General features: G+C 43.2%; 1 protein-coding gene across 2 annotated transcripts in view; it reads right to left on the reverse strand.

Moving 5' to 3' along the window:
* Nucleotides 1–19,306, reverse strand: part of LOC138511358 (tetraspanin-36-like) — a 156,049-nt gene that overhangs the window by 55,383 nt on the left and 81,360 nt on the right. For both annotated transcript variants that reach the window (XM_069626970.1, XM_069626969.1), the window contains exons 3-5: nucleotides 15,362–15,436; nucleotides 11,975–12,070; nucleotides 8,708–8,857 (exon numbers count right to left, since the gene is read on the reverse strand). In XM_069626970.1, the coding sequence (XP_069483071.1) occupies nucleotides 8,708–8,857; nucleotides 11,975–12,070; nucleotides 15,362–15,436 (321 nt within the window). The remainder of the gene's footprint in view (nucleotides 1–8,707; nucleotides 8,858–11,974; nucleotides 12,071–15,361; nucleotides 15,437–19,306) is intronic.

The following is a 19,306-nucleotide window of genomic DNA, read 5'->3' on the forward strand; positions in this document are numbered from 1 at the left end:
GGAGGCACATGGATCCGAGGTGGCGGACCAGCTTGCTGGTGCAGTCGTTACAGTGAAGAACACGGTTTCACAGAAAATCAAGAAAGCAAGGGTAACTAACAAACAAGTTCGATTACAAAAAGTTCTTTGGGCTGGTGTCTTCATAACATGATTTTTTTAAAATCTAAAGTGCTATATACTGTATGTTGTATTTACATTGAACATGTTTTTACAACCCATCTCCTAGAGGCCCAGAAGTAAACGAACTATGAAGACACAGACAGCTACTGAAACCAGAGATGCTGCTTGCCAAACTGATTTCACCATGGAGCAACTATTATTTGAGGCGCAGCGTGTTCAAATCAATAAGCAGACTCGAGAGGCTTATGCACAATGGCCAGAAAATTAATTGAATGTGACCGGCGAAGCCTGCAAAGTGCTGTTGGACCATTGCTACAATGCGAGAACTGCACAAGATGAAGATGAAACTGAATATAATGAAGATGCTTTTGAAATACTCGCTGACTACTTGACATAATCTACACCTGCAAAAAAAGGGCCACCCAACAAACAATCGACATTGATGGTTTCTCTCACAAGCTGAAATAACAGAGACTGAAGCCTCAACGCAATTGACCGAGGAACTAGCCAAAGATCTTGACTACAGTTTCTCCTGTTCGGCCGATATGTCCACCACAGTTGAGTCACAAACCAAATTCATGCAGGATGATAGTCTAATAAAGGAGCCCAAATACATTGTATTCGACAGCTGCCTGGTAGAGATTATACTGATGCTGAAATTCAGTGAGAGGGGAAGGATGCGGGAAGCCGTTGTTGAATGTGACTCGTGTATCACAAGACACTAACCTGAAAATACAAGCCACCTGTGATCTGCTCCATGCTAAATTTTCATGGTCCGCTCAACCAATGCTGGGGAAAGTGCCAGCTGAAAATCTACTGTGTGCAGCAGCTTTACTTTTCAGTGGCTCTACTTTTAGTAAGTTGTCCAGTTTCTGTCAATTTCTGGGACTCCAGTTCCTTTCTAAAACGCAGCATTACAAATATCAACATGAATATTTATTCCCTGCTATTAGTGAAGCTTGGAAAATTGCACAAATGTCAATTGAAAGAACATTCTCTGATAAACGGTTCAGGCTAGCTGGCGATGGACAGTGTGACAGCCCCGGATTTTCATTTCAGCAAAGTACTGCACATACCACTTTCAGGACATGAAAGCTAATAAAATTGTGAGTTTGGTGGTCGTGCAGGTGTCTGAATGTAAATCCTCAGTGGCCATGGAGAAACATGGTTTAATCAAATCCCTGGAAAATCTCAAATCGCTGGGAAAGCAAATAGACCTCATAGCCACCGACAGACATGTTTCAATAGCCAAGACCATGAGAGAGCAGTTTCCAAATAATCACCATCAATTTGATGTATCAAACGTTGCCTAATCAATCAATAAAAAAATCTCAGCTGCTGGAAAAAAAAGGTTCTGAAAATATTTTACAGTTGTCCCAGTCTTTCAGCAACCATCTTTGGTGAAGCTCCAAAACTTGTGGTAGGTCTGTGGAAATTCTACTTGAAAAACGGCGCTCACTAATGCACCACTGTTCCAACATTCACTCTTGGACAGAAAACCTGCATTTTCACCAATGTGCACATGGACCTTTGTCGGAGGAGCAAGAACTCAAGAAGAAGTGGTTGATTCCATCTTCACCTCCACACAAAGCTCTTGAGAAGATTGTGTTTGATAAAACTCTATCAAGAGATCACAAGGGACTCTGTCACATTCTGTCACAAAGGAGATTTGGAGGTGTTCCACAATATGTGCCTAAAGTACAGGCCTAAGAGATTGCAATTCGGCATAGACAGGATGCAATATAGGACATTACTAGCGGTCTTAGTGCATAACGAGAATGTAGGGCGTGAACAATCGAGGACTGCAGGAAACTTTGGGTTGCTTCGTTACACAATGGCCTTTATGAAAAGAAGCAATAAATGGATGGTCAAGCCAATATACCAGGAAATGGAATTTGATTTTGTGAAAGATCTCGTTTTGACTGTGTTGGACATACATACTCATGGATTTGCGCATGATTTTGTTCCGAGGACACATACATTGCCACAAAACATTGCAAACGTGCCCTGTCCACCGAAAGCAGACCTCGTGGAACAGTTCACTTCCCGGTTCAAATGATTAGCAGCTATTTATTTGTTCAACAATGTTTATATAAAGTGTCCAAATAAAGCTTTCCAATTTGTCTTTTGAAATGTATCCTCTTTGTCATTTTTATTTGCAAGAAGTGCCTTTTGGAGAATTCCATACAGTGTAATGCTGTGCTTTCACACTTCCCTGGTTCGTCGAGCTATTGTGGGTCCTTCACTGATTGGTGGAGGGTCAGATGGATAACAGCATGAAAGCAACTTTGGGGTTCTGCAGTTGCCTTACCAAACACTTGTCCATATAGCTGAACAAATACGCATCCCACAAAAGGAATGAGACCTAGGCTAGATAAGATACTTGGCCAGGGATGTCATTTATGGGTCGCCCAAGGTCAAAACTGCATCCTCTGAGGTCTCCCTTGCGACCTCTGGAAAAAAAAAACTAAAAGGAAACTTTTTTTTTGTAATGCAAGCTCCTGGGCTGTGGCCAGCACCATGTGGCTCTTTACTTCTGGAGTGGCTGGCTTTCTTGTTCAGGCCCCTTAAAAAAAAAGAAAAATTTGAACAGGAGTGCCACAAGTCTAACACTTTCAGCACTGACCCTAAATAAGAAATAACAGGAATACCAAATAATGTGTCTTTCTGGAATTCTATACAATAATTGCTAGACTCATTAAAAGTTTATTTCAGGCACACTTCAGGGGGTGAGTCACTGATTTAGTCTGTTCTTAAACGCCTCAACTCAGCCTTTCATCCTTCTGAAGTCGATACATGAGTACCAACACAGGTTGGGTGGTATTGGGTGTATATTTATTTCTATATAAAGCGCTTAAGCATAAGTGCTATATAATAACACATCATTATCATTTGGTCTTGGAGGTCTGCTTGCATTCAAAGTAATTTGGTAATATGGGCCTATACACACAGATCTTAATGATACATATGATGATCCATTCTTGTATAAAATGTTCATCACATTATAGTGATATCGTAACCATATTTTTCGTAGTGTACAATGCTATGTGATGCCACTTCCTGTTTTGTCAACTGGTGAAAGATCGTGTTCCATCGCTTCCCGCGATATCACTTCGGGATGGGTTCAAATGACATCACTTCCTGTGATATCATCAGGGGTCAAGGGTTTTGTTATGTCACTTCCGCTACCCCTGGCATTTTGGTGACATAACGTCCCTGTACTTGGAACGCAAGTACTACTGACTGTAAGCAAAACAGCGCATCAAAGGGGGTTGTTGGTGAGAAAAAGGTGCATTCTAACCTATATATTTATGGGGGCATGTGTTAGGGGTTGTTACTATTGGATGCCTTATCACAGGGGCCGATCTTTGATTTGCAGCCCTTGGAGTCTTACGATTACAAACGCAGTGAGGGTAGGTGTCAGCGTTACCAAAATATATGACCAATCCAGAATAGGTATATAGGAGGTGAGGTTGAGGTGGTGCGGGGTTAGGGTCTGACAACCAGATGCATTCTAAGGGATCTGGGGTCATGGGGTCAGGGGATCATGGCCTGACAGGATGGGGGTTGCAGCAGGGCTTGCTCTGACATTCTTGTACAAGCACATTTTGTCAGGTCTCGAGTCTCGCTCCTTTAAAAAAAAATGTGTGATTTGCCGTCTGAACAGGAGACGGGCTGAGCTGACAGGTGGTGTGGGCTGGCTGTGGGAGTCACTGGGAGAGTGAAAAATTCTCCAGAGGGGCATTATAAATAAGGCATTTGGAAGTAAACTAACTGTAACTGTTTTCATTAAAAAAAGTAAATCACTAGAAATTTCGCGCGGCATTGGTGGATGGCAGCAAACAATTCATTTATTTTTCTAAAATATTTCAAATCAGCCACTATGGTCTGAAGGGCTATTTGCTCCCATTCGGAGTGAAGGTCAGTGCCTTTGAATTTTGCTTGTGAGCTGAGCAAATCTATACACAGTATACAGTTCAATTGTTTTTCGACCTTGGAAGAAAGGGAGGATTCCAAAAGGAATGAATGAAGGGAGGGGTGTAATACCGTCAAATATGATAAGGTTCACCATTACAAAACTGGACAAAGGAACATGTAATTTCATTTTATGAAAATTCATTGATCTGAATGGACAATCTGTGTTACGCCGAGAGAATGGAAATGCTGAATATTATGTAAGTTTTACTCTTGACGATTTTATAGACAAACGAGTCAAGGTTTCATTTTCTGACCGTTATTGCTGGCTCACATAGTACTGGGTTGTTGTTTGTGGCATTTTGCAACAACACACAAAATCAACCTGTGTGTACTTGTCTTTGTCCCGGGCACATGGGCAGCCAAGCATCGAAATGTATGTAGTCGACATCTGGGTTCCCCCAGGTTCCACCAATGCCAAATCCTATGCTAATATTTTGTTAAAATGCCGTCTATGTGTTCTTCGAATTGTGGCGTCACCTTCTGCTTCCCATTGCGAGCTAAGCATACTCCATAGCACTAACCTCTCAAGCAAATTGTAGACTACTTTCCACAATGTTTTCTCTGTGTTCCCATTGTTTCACGTTTGTGTTCATCATTAGTTTTCGGTGCAGAATAAATGGGTAAATTGGTACATTATAATAAAGAACGGCTACTGAGACACATTTCTGTTATGATTTCCACACAGCTGCATCATGCCTTTCTGCGAATGTAATTGATTCCAGATACCAATTGATGGCTTCTTTAGATGGCAGCTGCAGATACACTTAAATGGCTGGATAACTATGATGCTGTTTTGGGACGATCGCCACAGGCCGATATGCCCTTACACAGTTCCAGGAATAAGGAGCAACCTGACATCATTTACGGTGGCCTAGCACCAAGCTGATGCCGAAGCCTTGCGAGTCCCGGTGCGTCCAATGCGCTTCTTATACCCGAAAGGAACACTGTGTGACTCACGATAAACATTTGTGGATCGAGAACAAATAAAACAATTACCCATTTGCTTGAATATGGCAATCGCCGGATGTTCTCGGAGCATTTATTGTGAAATAAAAGTACATTACAAATTGCAGAGTTTACTATTTCATTTAAAAATATATTTTTATATTCAAAATTGGGACGTGCTGTGTTGTGAGATGATGTGTGTTGATATTCCGGGTTCTGCGTCAACTGACGTTAACACGTAGGTGATGACTGGGCGCGTTTGGCTATGTCATGGAGATAGGCGAAGACTATCACTAGGTTTGGTGATGTGAGCCTCAGGGGTCAGGGATATGATTTAGTGCCGCCAGGGCAGTTCACCTTAGGGCGATGCAGCAAAGGATAAGATTAGCACAAGATGGCTGTGCCCTGCTGCCTGATTTCGCTTGTGTAAAAGTGAGGAAAACTACGGTAAGGTGCATAGGAAATGTTTGTGCGATCGATAAACGTATTTGTATTTTGTATTTATTTTATTTATAAAGCGCAGCCAGGCCCAGGGGCATACGGGCGCATAAGTTAGATCTGGTTACAGTTGCAATTGAAGGCAGTCAATAAGGGTTACGTTACATTGTAGTTACAGGTGGGTACAAACGTAGTCATGCAAATGCAAATATACATAGTCTAGTATAAGTACATTAATTACAAAAGTGTGCCAGTGACAGTCGATCATGCTGGGATCAGGCGGTTAGGGTGTCAAAGAGTCCATGTTGTGAAGCCAACACTTCGTGTTATGTTTAAATAGGTTAAATGAAGGTTCTGCACGCAAAGGTGCAGGTATTGTGTTCCATAATTTAGAGGCTTGTACAGGGAAGCTAGCACCACCCGAGTTATGAAGTTTAAATCTCGGTATGGACATAGTGTTAGCTTGTGCTGCTCTAAGTGGTCTTGAAGAGGTGTGAGGTGTAAGTTGGTTGGTGAGGTAGGCTGGTGCAAGGTTGGCCCTGGCTTTATGTGTAAGGGCCAGAGTTTTAAGGGATATTCTGTGCTTGACTGGAAGCCAACATAGTTTGCGTCTGGTCTCCGAGATGTGCATCTTTTTGGGGATGTTAAGGGCAGCTCTGATGGCATTATTTTGAATTACTTGCAGTTTATTGATATTTTTGTGGCTGGTGCCTAAGTAAAGGGCATTACAATAGTCTATCTTGGATAGGACTAATGCTCTAGCAAGAGTAATGCAATTGGGTGAGGAGATGAACGGCCTACATGCAGTGATCAGCTTGCAGGTGTAAGCGGCTGATGATGCTACTGCATTAGTTTGTTTGGAGAAGGATAAGGTGGCATCGATGTAAACCCCAAGGGTTTTGGTATTATTTGACACGGGGATGAGATTGCCATCTATGGTGAAGGATTTAAATGCGGGATTGAGATTTTTGAGTTTGGCGTGAGTGCCAAGGATGATCAACTCAGTTTTTTCGTCATTGAGACAAAGTCCATGATGTGCCATCCATGCTTGAGTTATTGAGTAGATTTCATTAAGGGTTTTGCTGTCTGTTTCATAGTTCCCCGAGATAGGAATGAGTATCTGGGTGTCGTCCGCGTAATTGGTATATGTGACACCCAGATAGTCAAGGATATCAAAGAGGGGTTTTGTGAATATATTATAGAGTGTCGGGGACACGCAGGAGCCTTGCGGGACTCCACAGGGTACTGGTGAAGGTTCAGCAGAATCAGTGGGAGAGAAGACCCTCATGGTTCTGTTTGCCAAGAAGGAACTGATCCAGGCTGTGGCTGCGTCTGAGAAGTGTGCTGCAGTTTTCAAATGGTGACATAGTGTTTGATGGTTGACCAGGTCAAAAGCTGCTGACAGATCAAGCAATAAGAGGAGTGCAAGTTTACCATTGTCTTTCAGGATTTGGATCTGGGTAGTGAGATCTATTAATGCAGTTTCCGTACCGTGTCTCGGTCGGAAACCTGACTGCCTAAGTCCTAGGAGATTGTTTGATTCTAAGTAGGCCTGTATTTGTAAGTAGGCTGCTCTGTCCAGTATTTTTAATAAAAAAGGTACAGTTGTTATCGGTCTAAAGTTAGAAGGGTTGGCTGGATCAAGAGTAGGTTTTTTAAGGAGTGGGATGACCCACGCATCTTTTAGGTTATCAGGCACTACTCCAGTTTTGAAGGAGGCATTGATGAGGTTAGTTATAAATGGTGCCAGGTCGTGCGCAGCAGCTTTGATGATCGGGGCAGGGCAGGCATCACCTTGGCAATTTGAAGGTTTAAGTTTCCTGATGATGTTTTCTACTTCCCAGATTGAAAGGGGTGAGAAGCTGAAAGGTTTACAGGTTGACATAAAGGTAGGTGATTTGTTAGGTAATTGTTTGTAGTCCGGGTCAGCAAGTAGCAGGGATTTTTTTACGTTGATTTTAGATTGTAGGCGAGCTATTTTATCTAATAAGGCCTTCTGAATATTACTACACCATAGTGCATCTGTAACAAATTTGTCTATGGGGGCAATGGGGGATTCTAGTTCTTTCAAAATCTTAAAGAGTTCCTTTGTGTTGGATTCCGCTTGTGTAATCCTTTTGTTATATGTGTCCTTTTTAGCAATAAAGATGGCTTCTTTGTAACTAGAGGAGGCTAGGGTTAGCTCAGTCTTATTGGATGCTGTGGGATGTTTTTTCCAATGTGACTCTGCGGTTCTCTTAGCTTTGCGTAATTCTCTTAGCTGCGGCGTGAACCAAGTGTTAAGGTGACGCTGTGGTTTGGATTTCCGCAATTTTAGGGGGGCAATGGTGTTCAGTGCTTTAAGTATGGCCTGGTTGTAGATATCCACTGAGACTGTGGGGTCAGCCTCTGGGTCAGTATTGTTCAGGATGGGGAGTAGTATGGGTAAGAGTTTGTCAGGTGTAATATCTTTCTTATTTCTCGTACTGGTAGCTGGGGCGATGATAGGCGCCAGGTGAGGTGTATTGGCTTTGATAGAGAAGGTTATTATGTGATGATCCGACCAAATGCATGGGTCATTGGATAGAAGGTCAATAGAGCAATTGAGGTGTGTGATCCAGTCCAGTGTTCTGCCTTTGATATGAGTGGGCTCGTATGCTTAAAAACACATGACCGAACCCTCGGGACAATAATATTTTTGAGCGCCCTATTCCTTTAAAGAGACAATGTGGTTAGGTTTCCAATCAAATAATAACAACAGACATCAACAAAAAAATAACTGGTTGCAGCATAAAACAACTTGCAAACAATTTGCCACTTATGGATTAAAAAGAACAATAAGCATGTAAATGTGTTGTTGATAGAATTTGAGCAACGAAACCAAGGTAAAGAAACCCCATTCCTTGCCTATGTGACTGTAAGGAGGGGTCAAGAAGAAAGGTAGGTGATTTGTGAGAAACGGCCTGATTTACACAAATGTTTTAAGAAAGAAAAGTCCCATTGAAAACATTGTTGTACATCAGCCTCAAAGTCTCATGTGGGAGGAATCTTTAAGGACAAATAACACTGATTATTTTAAATGTAATGTGAGGGACGGCACACAAATCTGTACATTAGAAGAAAGATGCATTATATTATTCTAGAGAGACCCCACACTGTGCCTGTGGGTGTGGTCTTTCGGTTCAAGCAGAAGGATATTTTCAAGGAATATATATACATAAGGGATAAAGTATAATAAACCACTTGCCTCAGTAAAGAGGTTCCAGGGCTCCTCCACACTCCCAGTGCAGTTTCGAGGGTGCACGCAGCAGCTCAGAGGCACGGAATTATTTGCAGCATCGGAGAACCAAGGGGTGAACTCCCAGTCAAAGTAGCCTTGGACACCACAGCACTGCAACTGCAGCAGGAAAGAAAATGCATGTTAAGATGTGTTTTCCTTTTAAAAATCATATGTCCCTCCCATTGTATCATTCTTGCATCATAGCTGGTCAGATAGCACAGTGAGCTAAGCGCTAGCCCCCAAAATCTGTGTGCAGCCTGCTGCGGCATGTTTGAATCCCAGCAATGTCAACTCAGCCTTTCACCCTTCCGAGGTCGATACATTGAGAACTACTCTGTGGGATAATAATGTCTTCTGTTTTTTCAGCGCTCTTAGTCCTATGGGTGTGAAGCACAATATAAGAAATACATTATTATTATTCTTGGCATCTTCCCAAACTATATAGAATGTGTGACTTTGCTCAAATGAACTTTCCTACTTTCACATTTCAGGTGAAAAGGTTTTTTCAAACCTTTTTAAACCCACCATAACTTTCTTGGTGTTGTGAAAACATGGCCAAATACTCCAACCACAAAGTTATCAGGACTATACTGCACTGATGACCCCTAATAAGGGTGAAACCAAGTATGTGGTTGTCCTAGCAGCCTTTGTCCTGGGTTGATAAAACTATGTATACCATAGCACTGCCTTCGCAGGCCAATTCAATTTTGTGGAGAAAAAGGTTTGCATTTCAGTTAATTTGCATACCCACAATGCCTTGTTGTTTTGGTTCAGAACTGTAGATGAACTTTCAGCGATGGCTACTAGGTGGTGTTGTGGAATGTATGACTTGGCTCAAATGATCTTTCCTACTATATATATGTATGCGGGCCAGTCCACTGCTGCTGCTGGTATTCTCTCTGCCTCTGCCATGTCTCCTCAGGTATCCAGCTGCTTTTCGGGCAGGTATCAGCCAGGCACCCACACTTTAGGGAGGACCACAGGCATGCAAGACATTCAGGCTTGGCTTGGGGATGTTGCCATCGATCTGGGCCCAGGAGGCAGAGAGCCACACTGCTGGCTCAATTTCTTTCATCTCATTGGGGCCACAGACTCACTAATGCTCTCAGTTCTCTCTCACCTCCCCGCTACCCTTTGCCCCATGCACCGCCTGAGAAGGGGCAGTTGAAGCGATTTCAGAAGTCCAGCTGAATAACTACAAACATAAGCACTGCCTCATATGGCTTCATTATGGCCTCATTATGGCTATGGCGGTGTATACGGGTACCAGACCGTCTACCCCCTCAAATTAAGTACAGATAATATGATAGGCTGATCAATGTCCCAGTATTTCAAAAATCAGAATTATAGTGCTTTCTGAAGGTAAAATGTGCATGTGGGCGGCGCATATTTTTTGGGGTCAGAATAACCCAGGAAGTGAAGGGCGCCTCCGGTATTACACGCACATCATGAATATGTAAAAAATATATTCTGGAAACTGGATAGAAAATGAGTTATGCTTAAAAGGAAATAACAATTCACCGTTTGGCAGAAGGTCTTTGGGAACATTTCGCTGTGAAATAATTGGGTCTGGAGATTAAATGTGTAACTTGGCTGGGGAAAAGCAGACATGATTGATGGTAAATCAGCTAAAAGGCAAGGACGATACCACTTAGTTATCAATTAGTACAGATCAGCTGCGTTAGTTGGCAGCAAACAAATGAGCTCATGGGATTTTCCATGGTATGCGCTGCCAATTAAGTTTGGCAGGACCTCGAGAAGCAGATAAGGACTGTTTCTTGGCAGGAGTTAAAGGATGTGTAATTTTGTCCGGCTGGGTCTAAAGTAAGCTTATCACTCTATGTGTCAGTCAGACAGTGCTTTCTAAAAGTGACTAATGTGGCCTTTGTGAGTGACAGATAAGCCACCCAATCAAAGATAGGGAGGGCTTTTATTCTGGCTAAGAGAACCAATCAGATATGTATCCTGAAATTGCATTAACGTATTGCATCATTGAAAAGGCCTCTAAAAGCAAGCTGATTGCAGGAGCTCTGTGTACTTCCAGTGTGTCTTTTGAATTTGTATTAAAGATGACTGTGAACCTTTACCCAGGCATCCATTCTTCCTTTGGTACAGTCGCATTATCAGAGTCCACAGATACCAGAAAGCTTGAGGGGATACAGAAGGACCTTCTTTACAGTGGTAACTGTAAACATCTGGGTACTTTAAAATCGGCTTGTTTTTCAATGATCGCCTCACTTGAGTTGGGATCCCGTGGAATCTTTACTGTATGAAGAATAAAAAGTACTGCTTGTTGTATATGTCTTATTTACCCCAGGCAGTAAATATCCCAACTCCTAATTAGGTGAATTTGTTTTTAAAAAGGAGATATTAAAATATCTGGATTTTACTATTACCATTATATTGCTGACGAGACCCACAGCAGTGACACCTTAGACACACTCCGTCTAATTGTTTTGTGTCTCTAACTGTTCAGTTTGTTGGCTAGCGAGGTCATGCATTTTATATTTGATGAATAATGTGCAGTGCCTTTTGCAAGTAATTCGGTCCAAGGTGCAGACACTGGCGAGGACAAAGTATGATTAAAGCAAGAATAGGCAATACCAACAGTTTGGGCTTTTGTGCAGGCAAAGGTACCTTCCCTAGTGGTATTAACTGGCCAGCAATGGTAGCGGGTGCAAAATGGTGCGAGTACCTGTGCATCTGATAGCAGTGCCTGGCAAATGCCTAATAGGTATACACAAGAAACAACTGTTGGCTTGGCCAATGCTTGTTTTTAACAGGACTTCATTGAAGGACAGGCGTAGTGCTTAGACATCGAGTGGCTGAAGGCAGACCTGGGTATGACATTTTTATCACACCAGTAGCTGGGTTTACAACTCCAATTAAGTCATGAGGACTTCTTTGAACAAACACTGGCAGGCACTTTGAGTGCAAAGTTTGATGGTAAACATCAAGGAGTTCCCATGAGGTGGTATTTCAGGTGGGGAGGGGCAGAAACTGCGTGGGACTGGCACTAGGGATTAGCATGCCCATGGGCAGTCAATGTGTGGGCAAATAACCAAACAACACTTACAAGCTGTGTGTCCCTCTTCATATGCCATTTCTCTTATATGTACTGTAATGCAATAGTGTAGGCACCTAATAGGCCAAAGGAAAACATACATGGCTACTTGATCTTCTCTATAACAGAAATGATAGCTTTCATTCATATTTGCTGGAGCGCTGGTTTACCTGCCGCTGTCCATAATCCACAGATAGCGACTCTGCGTTGTACCCATCGTATTTCTGCATTATGGCGTTTATTTTAAACGCTGAGTTATTCAGGCCCTGCAGAAAATAAAAGACAAATATTTCGTAAGTCTCATTTTTGGAGCAATCTTATTTAAGTGCAACAAGCAGCCATTTAAAGATCGGAAGTCACTACACAGTACAGCTAACCCATGAAATACAACCTAGAGTCAAAACAGCACATTGGAGATACATTAATTTTAAGCTCGTGAGAAAAATGAAGAATGCCGTGTTAACATGTCATTATTTCCTAAAATAGCACCTGAATGAAGTGAAAAGAACCATTTCAAAGATTACAATTCGCAATACTTATCATCTACAGCCCAAAGGCATCAGTTCTTTTCTCTTGAGCCAAGGCAGGGCAGCGGCCACTGCACACGCAGAGCAACTTAGAAAAAGTACGGACACACTGGAGATGGCCAGTAATTGCAAACGAGGAGACCGCTGTGGGGTACTACAGCGCCCTCCACCTTTTCATATTAAAACCACATTATTTGAGTGTTCAGGACCCAGGTTTAGGCTGCTGGGTGGAGCGTGTGTTATTCTCAAATTTTAACATGTTCCTTTTTTAAACATAATGTAATGTTTACATTTTTTTTTAAGTATTAGGGTTGTTTATGTTATTTGTAATGCCTTTATTCTTTACTACATCTGATATGACTAATTACATTCCTCTTAATTTAAAATTATCTTTCCAAATTCTGCTTTGTTTTTTCTTCGAGTTGAAGTTCTTATGTTACCATAAAAGCATTGATGTAGCAACAAGGGGCAGGCCAGTGGCATGACAGAAAATGAAAGAGGCCCCCTGTAAGATATGGTAAGAGCCCCCCGACCGCCCAACTTGGCAAACCTATATATGGAATGGTTTATTTTAGCCTTCTCAAAAAGGACGTCGTCCTTCAACTGGGGATAGGTTTAATGAATCGGCATTCGGCCCCCATGTCTACTGGCACGTCAAAGCTACCCTCTGACATTCTGATTATTAAACCCATTCTACAGGTTATGTTGGCGCCCTTTGTGTGGTTGGGGGTAGGGCTGTGCATCTAACGACTTGGGAATAAAGAGCGCGCACCGCCAGAAAGCGCCCCATGAACCATTCGTGGAGGGACCATGAGATATAGTGCATCGCTGGGGCGCGTACACCCTCTGAAGACCGCCCCATTAACCATATGTGGAGGGACCATGAGAATACGTAATGTATTGCTGGGGCGCATACACCCTCTGAAATCGCCCTATGAAACATTTGTAGAGGGACTATGAGATGATATAGTGCATCGCTGGGACGCGTACACCTTCTGAAGAGCAACCCATGAATCATTTGTGGAGGGACCGTGAGATATAGTGCATTGCTGGGGCGCGTACACCCTCTGAAGAGCACCCCATGAACCATTTGTGGAGGGACCATGAGATGATATAGTGTTTCGCTGGGGCGCATACACCCTCTGAAGAGCGCCCCATAAACCATATGTGGAGGGACCATGTGAATACATAATGTATCGCTGGGGCACATACACCCTCTAAAAGGGCCCCATGGACCATTCGTGGAGGGACCATGAGATGATATAGTGCATCGCTGGGGCATGAACGCCCGCTGAAGAGCACCCCAGGATCCATTTGTGGAGGGACCATGAGATGATGCAGCATTTTGCTTGGGAGAGTACTCCCTTTAAAAGCACCCCATGAAACATTTGTGGAGGGACCATGACAATACATAGTGTATCTCTGGGGCACGTACACCCTCTGCAGTGCGGCCCATAAACCATTTGTGGAAGGACCATGGGAATGAGAAAAGAAAGGGACAGGAACCCTCTTTTTTGGAAGGGGGCCTGACTCTAGAGGGTTGCAATAGCAAATTAGAGAACAGAGTCAAAGGCTACCCTTGTCATTGATGCACTGGAGGTCGCCCTGTTTTGGCAGTGTAGCTAGATTGGTAGATACTAGCTCATAGAGATCACCAAGAGTAGAGATACCTTAAAACAAAGTTTAATTTCTTCCATCGACACACATTTAAGAATACATATGGATGGCACGTGGGGTATGCGTAACACAAAGAAAATATATATATATATATATACATATCTGTGGGTTAGTAGACAAAGTAAAACGTGACTGTCATTTCATGCATTGCTCCATAAGCTAGCAATACGCAGTTAGTGTCAAATGCTATTGGGACCATGGGAATACATAATGTATCACTGGGGCACGTACAGCCTCTGAAAGCGCCCCATGGACCATTTGTGAAGAGACCATAGGATGATACAGTGCATCGCTGGGGCGCTTACACCCTCTGAAGAGCACCCCATGAACCATTTTTGGAGGGACCATGAGATGATATAGTGCATCGCTGGGGTGCGTACAAACTCTGAAGAGCACCCCATGAACCATTTGCGGAGGGACCATGAGATATAGTGCATCGCTGGGGTGCGTACACCATCTGAAGAGCAACCCATGAACCATTTGTGGAGGGATTATGAGATAATAGAGTGTTTCGCTGGGGCGCATACACCCTCTGAAGAGCGCCCCATAAACCATATGTGGAGGGACCATAAGAATACGTAATGTATTGATGGGGCGCATACACCCTCTGAAAGCGCCCTATAAAACATTTGTGGAGGGACCATGAGATGATATAGTGCATCGCTGGGACGCGTACACCCTCTGAAGAGCACCCCATGAACCATTTGTGGAGGGACTATGAGATGATATAGTGTTCCACTGGGTACAAGCTGTGTTCCTGAGAAATCAATGCAGACTGGAAGCAGCAGGACCAGGACACAACGAGATGTTCACCTCTTTCTGTACCACAGGCCCTTATTTTTCTTGACACCAGAGTGCTTTTGGCAATGTCACTCACTCCCTTCTGATCCAGGCCTGGGCAGCACAGTACTACTTTGGACGACACCATTCCTCGCGCATAAAATAGGTGAGAGTCCACTCCCTGTCACCTGCTTAGTACTCCAGGACCAACTCTATGAGACCATCAAGATTCAAAACCTTACATGCTACAGCGAAACTGCTGACACACACTACCAACACAATATTAAACTGCATTAGGTGAATCTACATAGGAATTATTTACACAAACCTGTCATAACTGCAACCATCGAAACCGGAAGTTGGACTTCCAGCAAGAATACGAATGAGCTGATCATTTCAAACATCAATTTAAGGTGTAACTAGAAGAGCTGCTCATCAGTCCATGCACACACATCTATGAAACGATTAATCTCACAATGCAAAGAAGGATTTTCAAGATTGATAAACAATATTTATATATTTTAAAAAACACTAGGAAAAAATGACTTACATTTGAGTTGTTGTATATCTTACCTTTGCCAGGGTGTATATCGCCGAAATGAAGATACCCAACTCCACTAAAAAGAAAAACTGGGTAACGTTCTTGAACTGAAAATGGAAGAGAAAAAGAACAGAAATCCCAATTATTGCAAGAAAAGCCTTTGCAGTGCTGAGGACTTCTCAGCTAATGACAAGCATTGCAGGCGGCGGTGGTTGTACAGGACCCTCATTGGCCGAGCTTAACGTGTCGAGTCACTATCATGTCACATATGAGTCTGTCTTCATGGCACGCACTGCACGCGCTTCAGCAAGGTCTACTGAAGTGTACAGGCAAAGTGAGCGGGAACGGTCGGGAGCAGTGTTCCACTACTTTTATTATTTTCTGTTTACCCTTCCTCTACTTTTTATGACCATATTCACCATTCTATATGGAGGAGTTGTCCATTCATGTCCCTTTGCAAGTGTACAGTTGTAATCGGAGCCATAGTTACCAGTCACTTAGACTACTGGAATGCCCCGGCCGCAACACTTGTCGCATGTTGCACTATGCTTCTACCTACCCTCTGCCCTGCCGAGACTAAAGGTCGGCTACTTTTTTCGGCACATTTCTACCACTGACAGGCATGAAGGTGCAACCATGGTCCAGTCAGAGCCGGCAGAGGCATGGGTAGTCTATGCCGTCGCCCCTGGGCCCACGCTCTTGAGGGCAGCTCAGCTACCTGCTGCCATGACCATAAGAAGTAACGAAGGCTGGGCTGCTTCCAGCCACAGGGCTTTTCTTTGTGCCTGTTTTATCGAGGCCTCGGTCCCAATCCCCTGTGACGCACTTCAAGAGGCAAATGCCTCCCGCCCACCTCGCCCAACAGCCAATCAGACCTGTGGGGCCTCACAGTTAGGGCTTATCCCCCTTTTTTTTTTAAAGTAATGGCTCATTTAAGAACCTTTGTTTAAACATGAAAAGGGGCATTTTATTCTGAAAGCACATACAGAAAAACGAGTTGCTGCCCAAATCTGTCCTCTTTGAAGACAATTAAACTATGTTGACAAAAAAGAGCTGTGCACTATCTCGCTAGTATTCATATGTCTGCATTTGGTGTGATAAATAGAAACATGTTTGGGGGAGAGTGCCACATGTCACTCGCATCATATAAAGCATGCCTTTGTCAAATGACGCAAAAGGTTACCATTTCACATTATCTTTTGTTAGGATCAATTCTTGAAAGACAGCCTACTAGCCATTTTTCATGATTTTATGGAATTGCATTCTGGTATTTGTAGTCTTCATGGTGGGGTGAAAATAACACAACATTTGTACTCGTTTTGTTTAGCAAATATCTATAAGGATTCCTATATTGCTACAGTACTTTAATTATGATGTATGTACTTTTCAAGTCTGATTTGTGTAACAAACTACTGTTGAAAGACAAATATCGTGGAGAGGAAGGGAAAGGATCAGAGGCAAATTTGTTGTGCTGATTTACAAGGTCCATGGATGTGGGGAGAGAGGTTTCTGGGTTGAAAATATTCTACCTGGCCGTGTGCTGATTTTCACGGTACTAGTTGAGATTACATAAGGGTTGACAACGTCCGCCACTTTTTTCACAGTGCCGATTAGATCCCCCTTGGATGTTTTTTAAGCCAACATGCAAACGTGATTTTAACCCACAAAACCACATGAAAGTGTCTTCAAAAGCACACCTCTTGTATTGGTATTTTGGTTTACATGAAATAGTTCAAAATACATTTTTGGGTTAAAAGGGTGCATACCTTTTATTCTTTGCTAGCAGTGTTCTAGGAAAATCTCCTCTAGCTGTTATTTTTCCGTATATTGATGATTAATTTTGTGAAAGGCCATGCTCATTTCTCTTCTGAATTTTCTCCTATTAGGAAAGGCCAGTTGAGTTACATTTGCGTATTTCACTTTAGGATACGTTCAGTCCATGTGCAAATGTTAATGATCCCCCACACTTTTTCCTTGACATGAGCCCTATGGATGACATTTGAAGACTTGCTGAATTGCTTACTCTTGCTGCCTCTGTACCTTTCTGATAAATAGACTTTGTTACGATTGCACTAGCCTGCAGAAAAAGCATTTTGCCCCATCTGGCCCAGGGCCATTCCCTGCCCCAGGGCCATTTCCTGCCCTTACATCCTTGGAACATGCAGTCACATTAGGTATGTTCGGATTACTTACCAGTGATCTGCACTGCTCTTTGTCCTGCTCTTCCTCATCACAGTACTTTCTTTTTTGGTACCCATCTCTATAAATGATTCTGCTCACTCGGGCAGCTACTCCAAAATAAGCCTCACTCCTAATATTGCTACAGCCGTAATATTAACAGTTAAAATTCAGATATTGAACATCAGTTCATTTGATCCCCACGGATATTAATGACTAATTTTGTAACATAATTTTCAGCACTGCAAATAAAGGGGCCCCACACATCTTTTGCCGCACGGGGCCCTGCAAATCCTAGGGCCGGCCCTGGGTCCAGTGAAATGCTGTTTTAATATGTTTAATATGTGAAAGCAAGTACATATTTCCATATTTTTATGTGGCAAAAAAGTGCATTCTAGTGATGAAACATCAGGAAATGAATCCTTATTCTTAAAAAATGGAGACCACACTTGGTGAAATGTGATAGGCGTCCTTTTGCCGTGCGTGTCCATCTTGTATCCGGCCGATGGTGACTGAAGGTCTTGAAGCTGCTACTGCTTGGGGTGGTAGGAGAACACCCATCTGTGGAAGCCCAAAGCTGTCGAGTGGGTCAATGAACACGGTGAGGGGTCCCACTTGCCAGTTAAGGCCATAGGACAATGATTATAAGATAAGTCCCCTATTGACTATATTACAGTCCTTTCACTACCTGCACTTGCTTTGCAACTGACGGATCTCTTGATTCCAAGGCGCCTGTATTTGTTTTCATTGTTGCTGGTCAGATAGCACAGCGAGTAGGGCGCTCGCTTTAACATCCATGCATAGCCCGCCAACACAGGTTCAAATTCTGGCGGGGCCAAACCCAGCCTTTCATCCTTCGGAGGTCGATAAATGAGCACCATAATAAGCAGCGCTCAGATGTCTGATGGTTCGTAGCGCTATATACATGCTAAATTATTATTATAAGACCCTACTGCCTGTGTTATGGTTCTTTGACAGTGTGTTGCTTGTGGCACCTTTTTTGCCATGTGCACTACGATTATTCTATGTGTTTTCTCGTTATTGATGTTTAGTAGACACCATGCTTTCTTCACTGTGCTGCGATACACCTTTTGCTTTGTGTACTAAGCGGCTCTCCGTCTTACCCTGAAGACTAGCAACTCAATAGGCATCCGCCACTCGGCAGCAAGAGGAAATGGGATCCTTGGCGGGCACAGACAAGAAATTGGCCATCCGCAGGTGGCAGGAAATTAAGGCAGAATCTGCAATGGCAAGGGCCAAATGCTTTATTGCCTCCCCACTTACCACTGCATGCATGCCAGCTCTCTAACTAAATGTAGGGCTCTCCCCCTTTAAGTAAACCATTCTATGCCTTCCTGAGTCAGACCTCAGGGACCTGTCCAAGGACAAGTCATCTCCCAAATGGATGACTGCAACGCTGTCCTGTTCAAGAAACCACTTGGACCGCTCCCCTCCCCAAGAGCATCCAGCCTCCCTTCTCATCAAAGGGCTAAAAAAGTACAAGAATATGACCCTATTGCACTGGCGCTAATGCAACTGTGCAAACTCAATGCCATTCTTGCATTCACAAAATGCATTTTCTCTTGCACAAATATTTGATCCGGCCACATCCTGCATCACCTTCAAGACAGCCTGCATCACCTATAAAGCACTAACCACCAATGTCCCTGCTTACCTTGCCAAGAAACCTACCACCTCTGGGCGCAAACACAACACCAGAAGCCTGCACATCGCCAGATTGTGCATCAAACACTGCAATAAGGTAAAGACTGGGACTACGTACTGCGAATATGAGGGAA

Source organism: Ambystoma mexicanum, chromosome 6p (assembly GCF_040938575.1).
Source record: "Ambystoma mexicanum isolate Mex_15411 chromosome 6p, UKY_AmexF1_1, whole genome shotgun sequence".
NCBI classification, from domain to species: Eukaryota; Metazoa; Chordata; class Amphibia; order Caudata; family Ambystomatidae; genus Ambystoma; species Ambystoma mexicanum.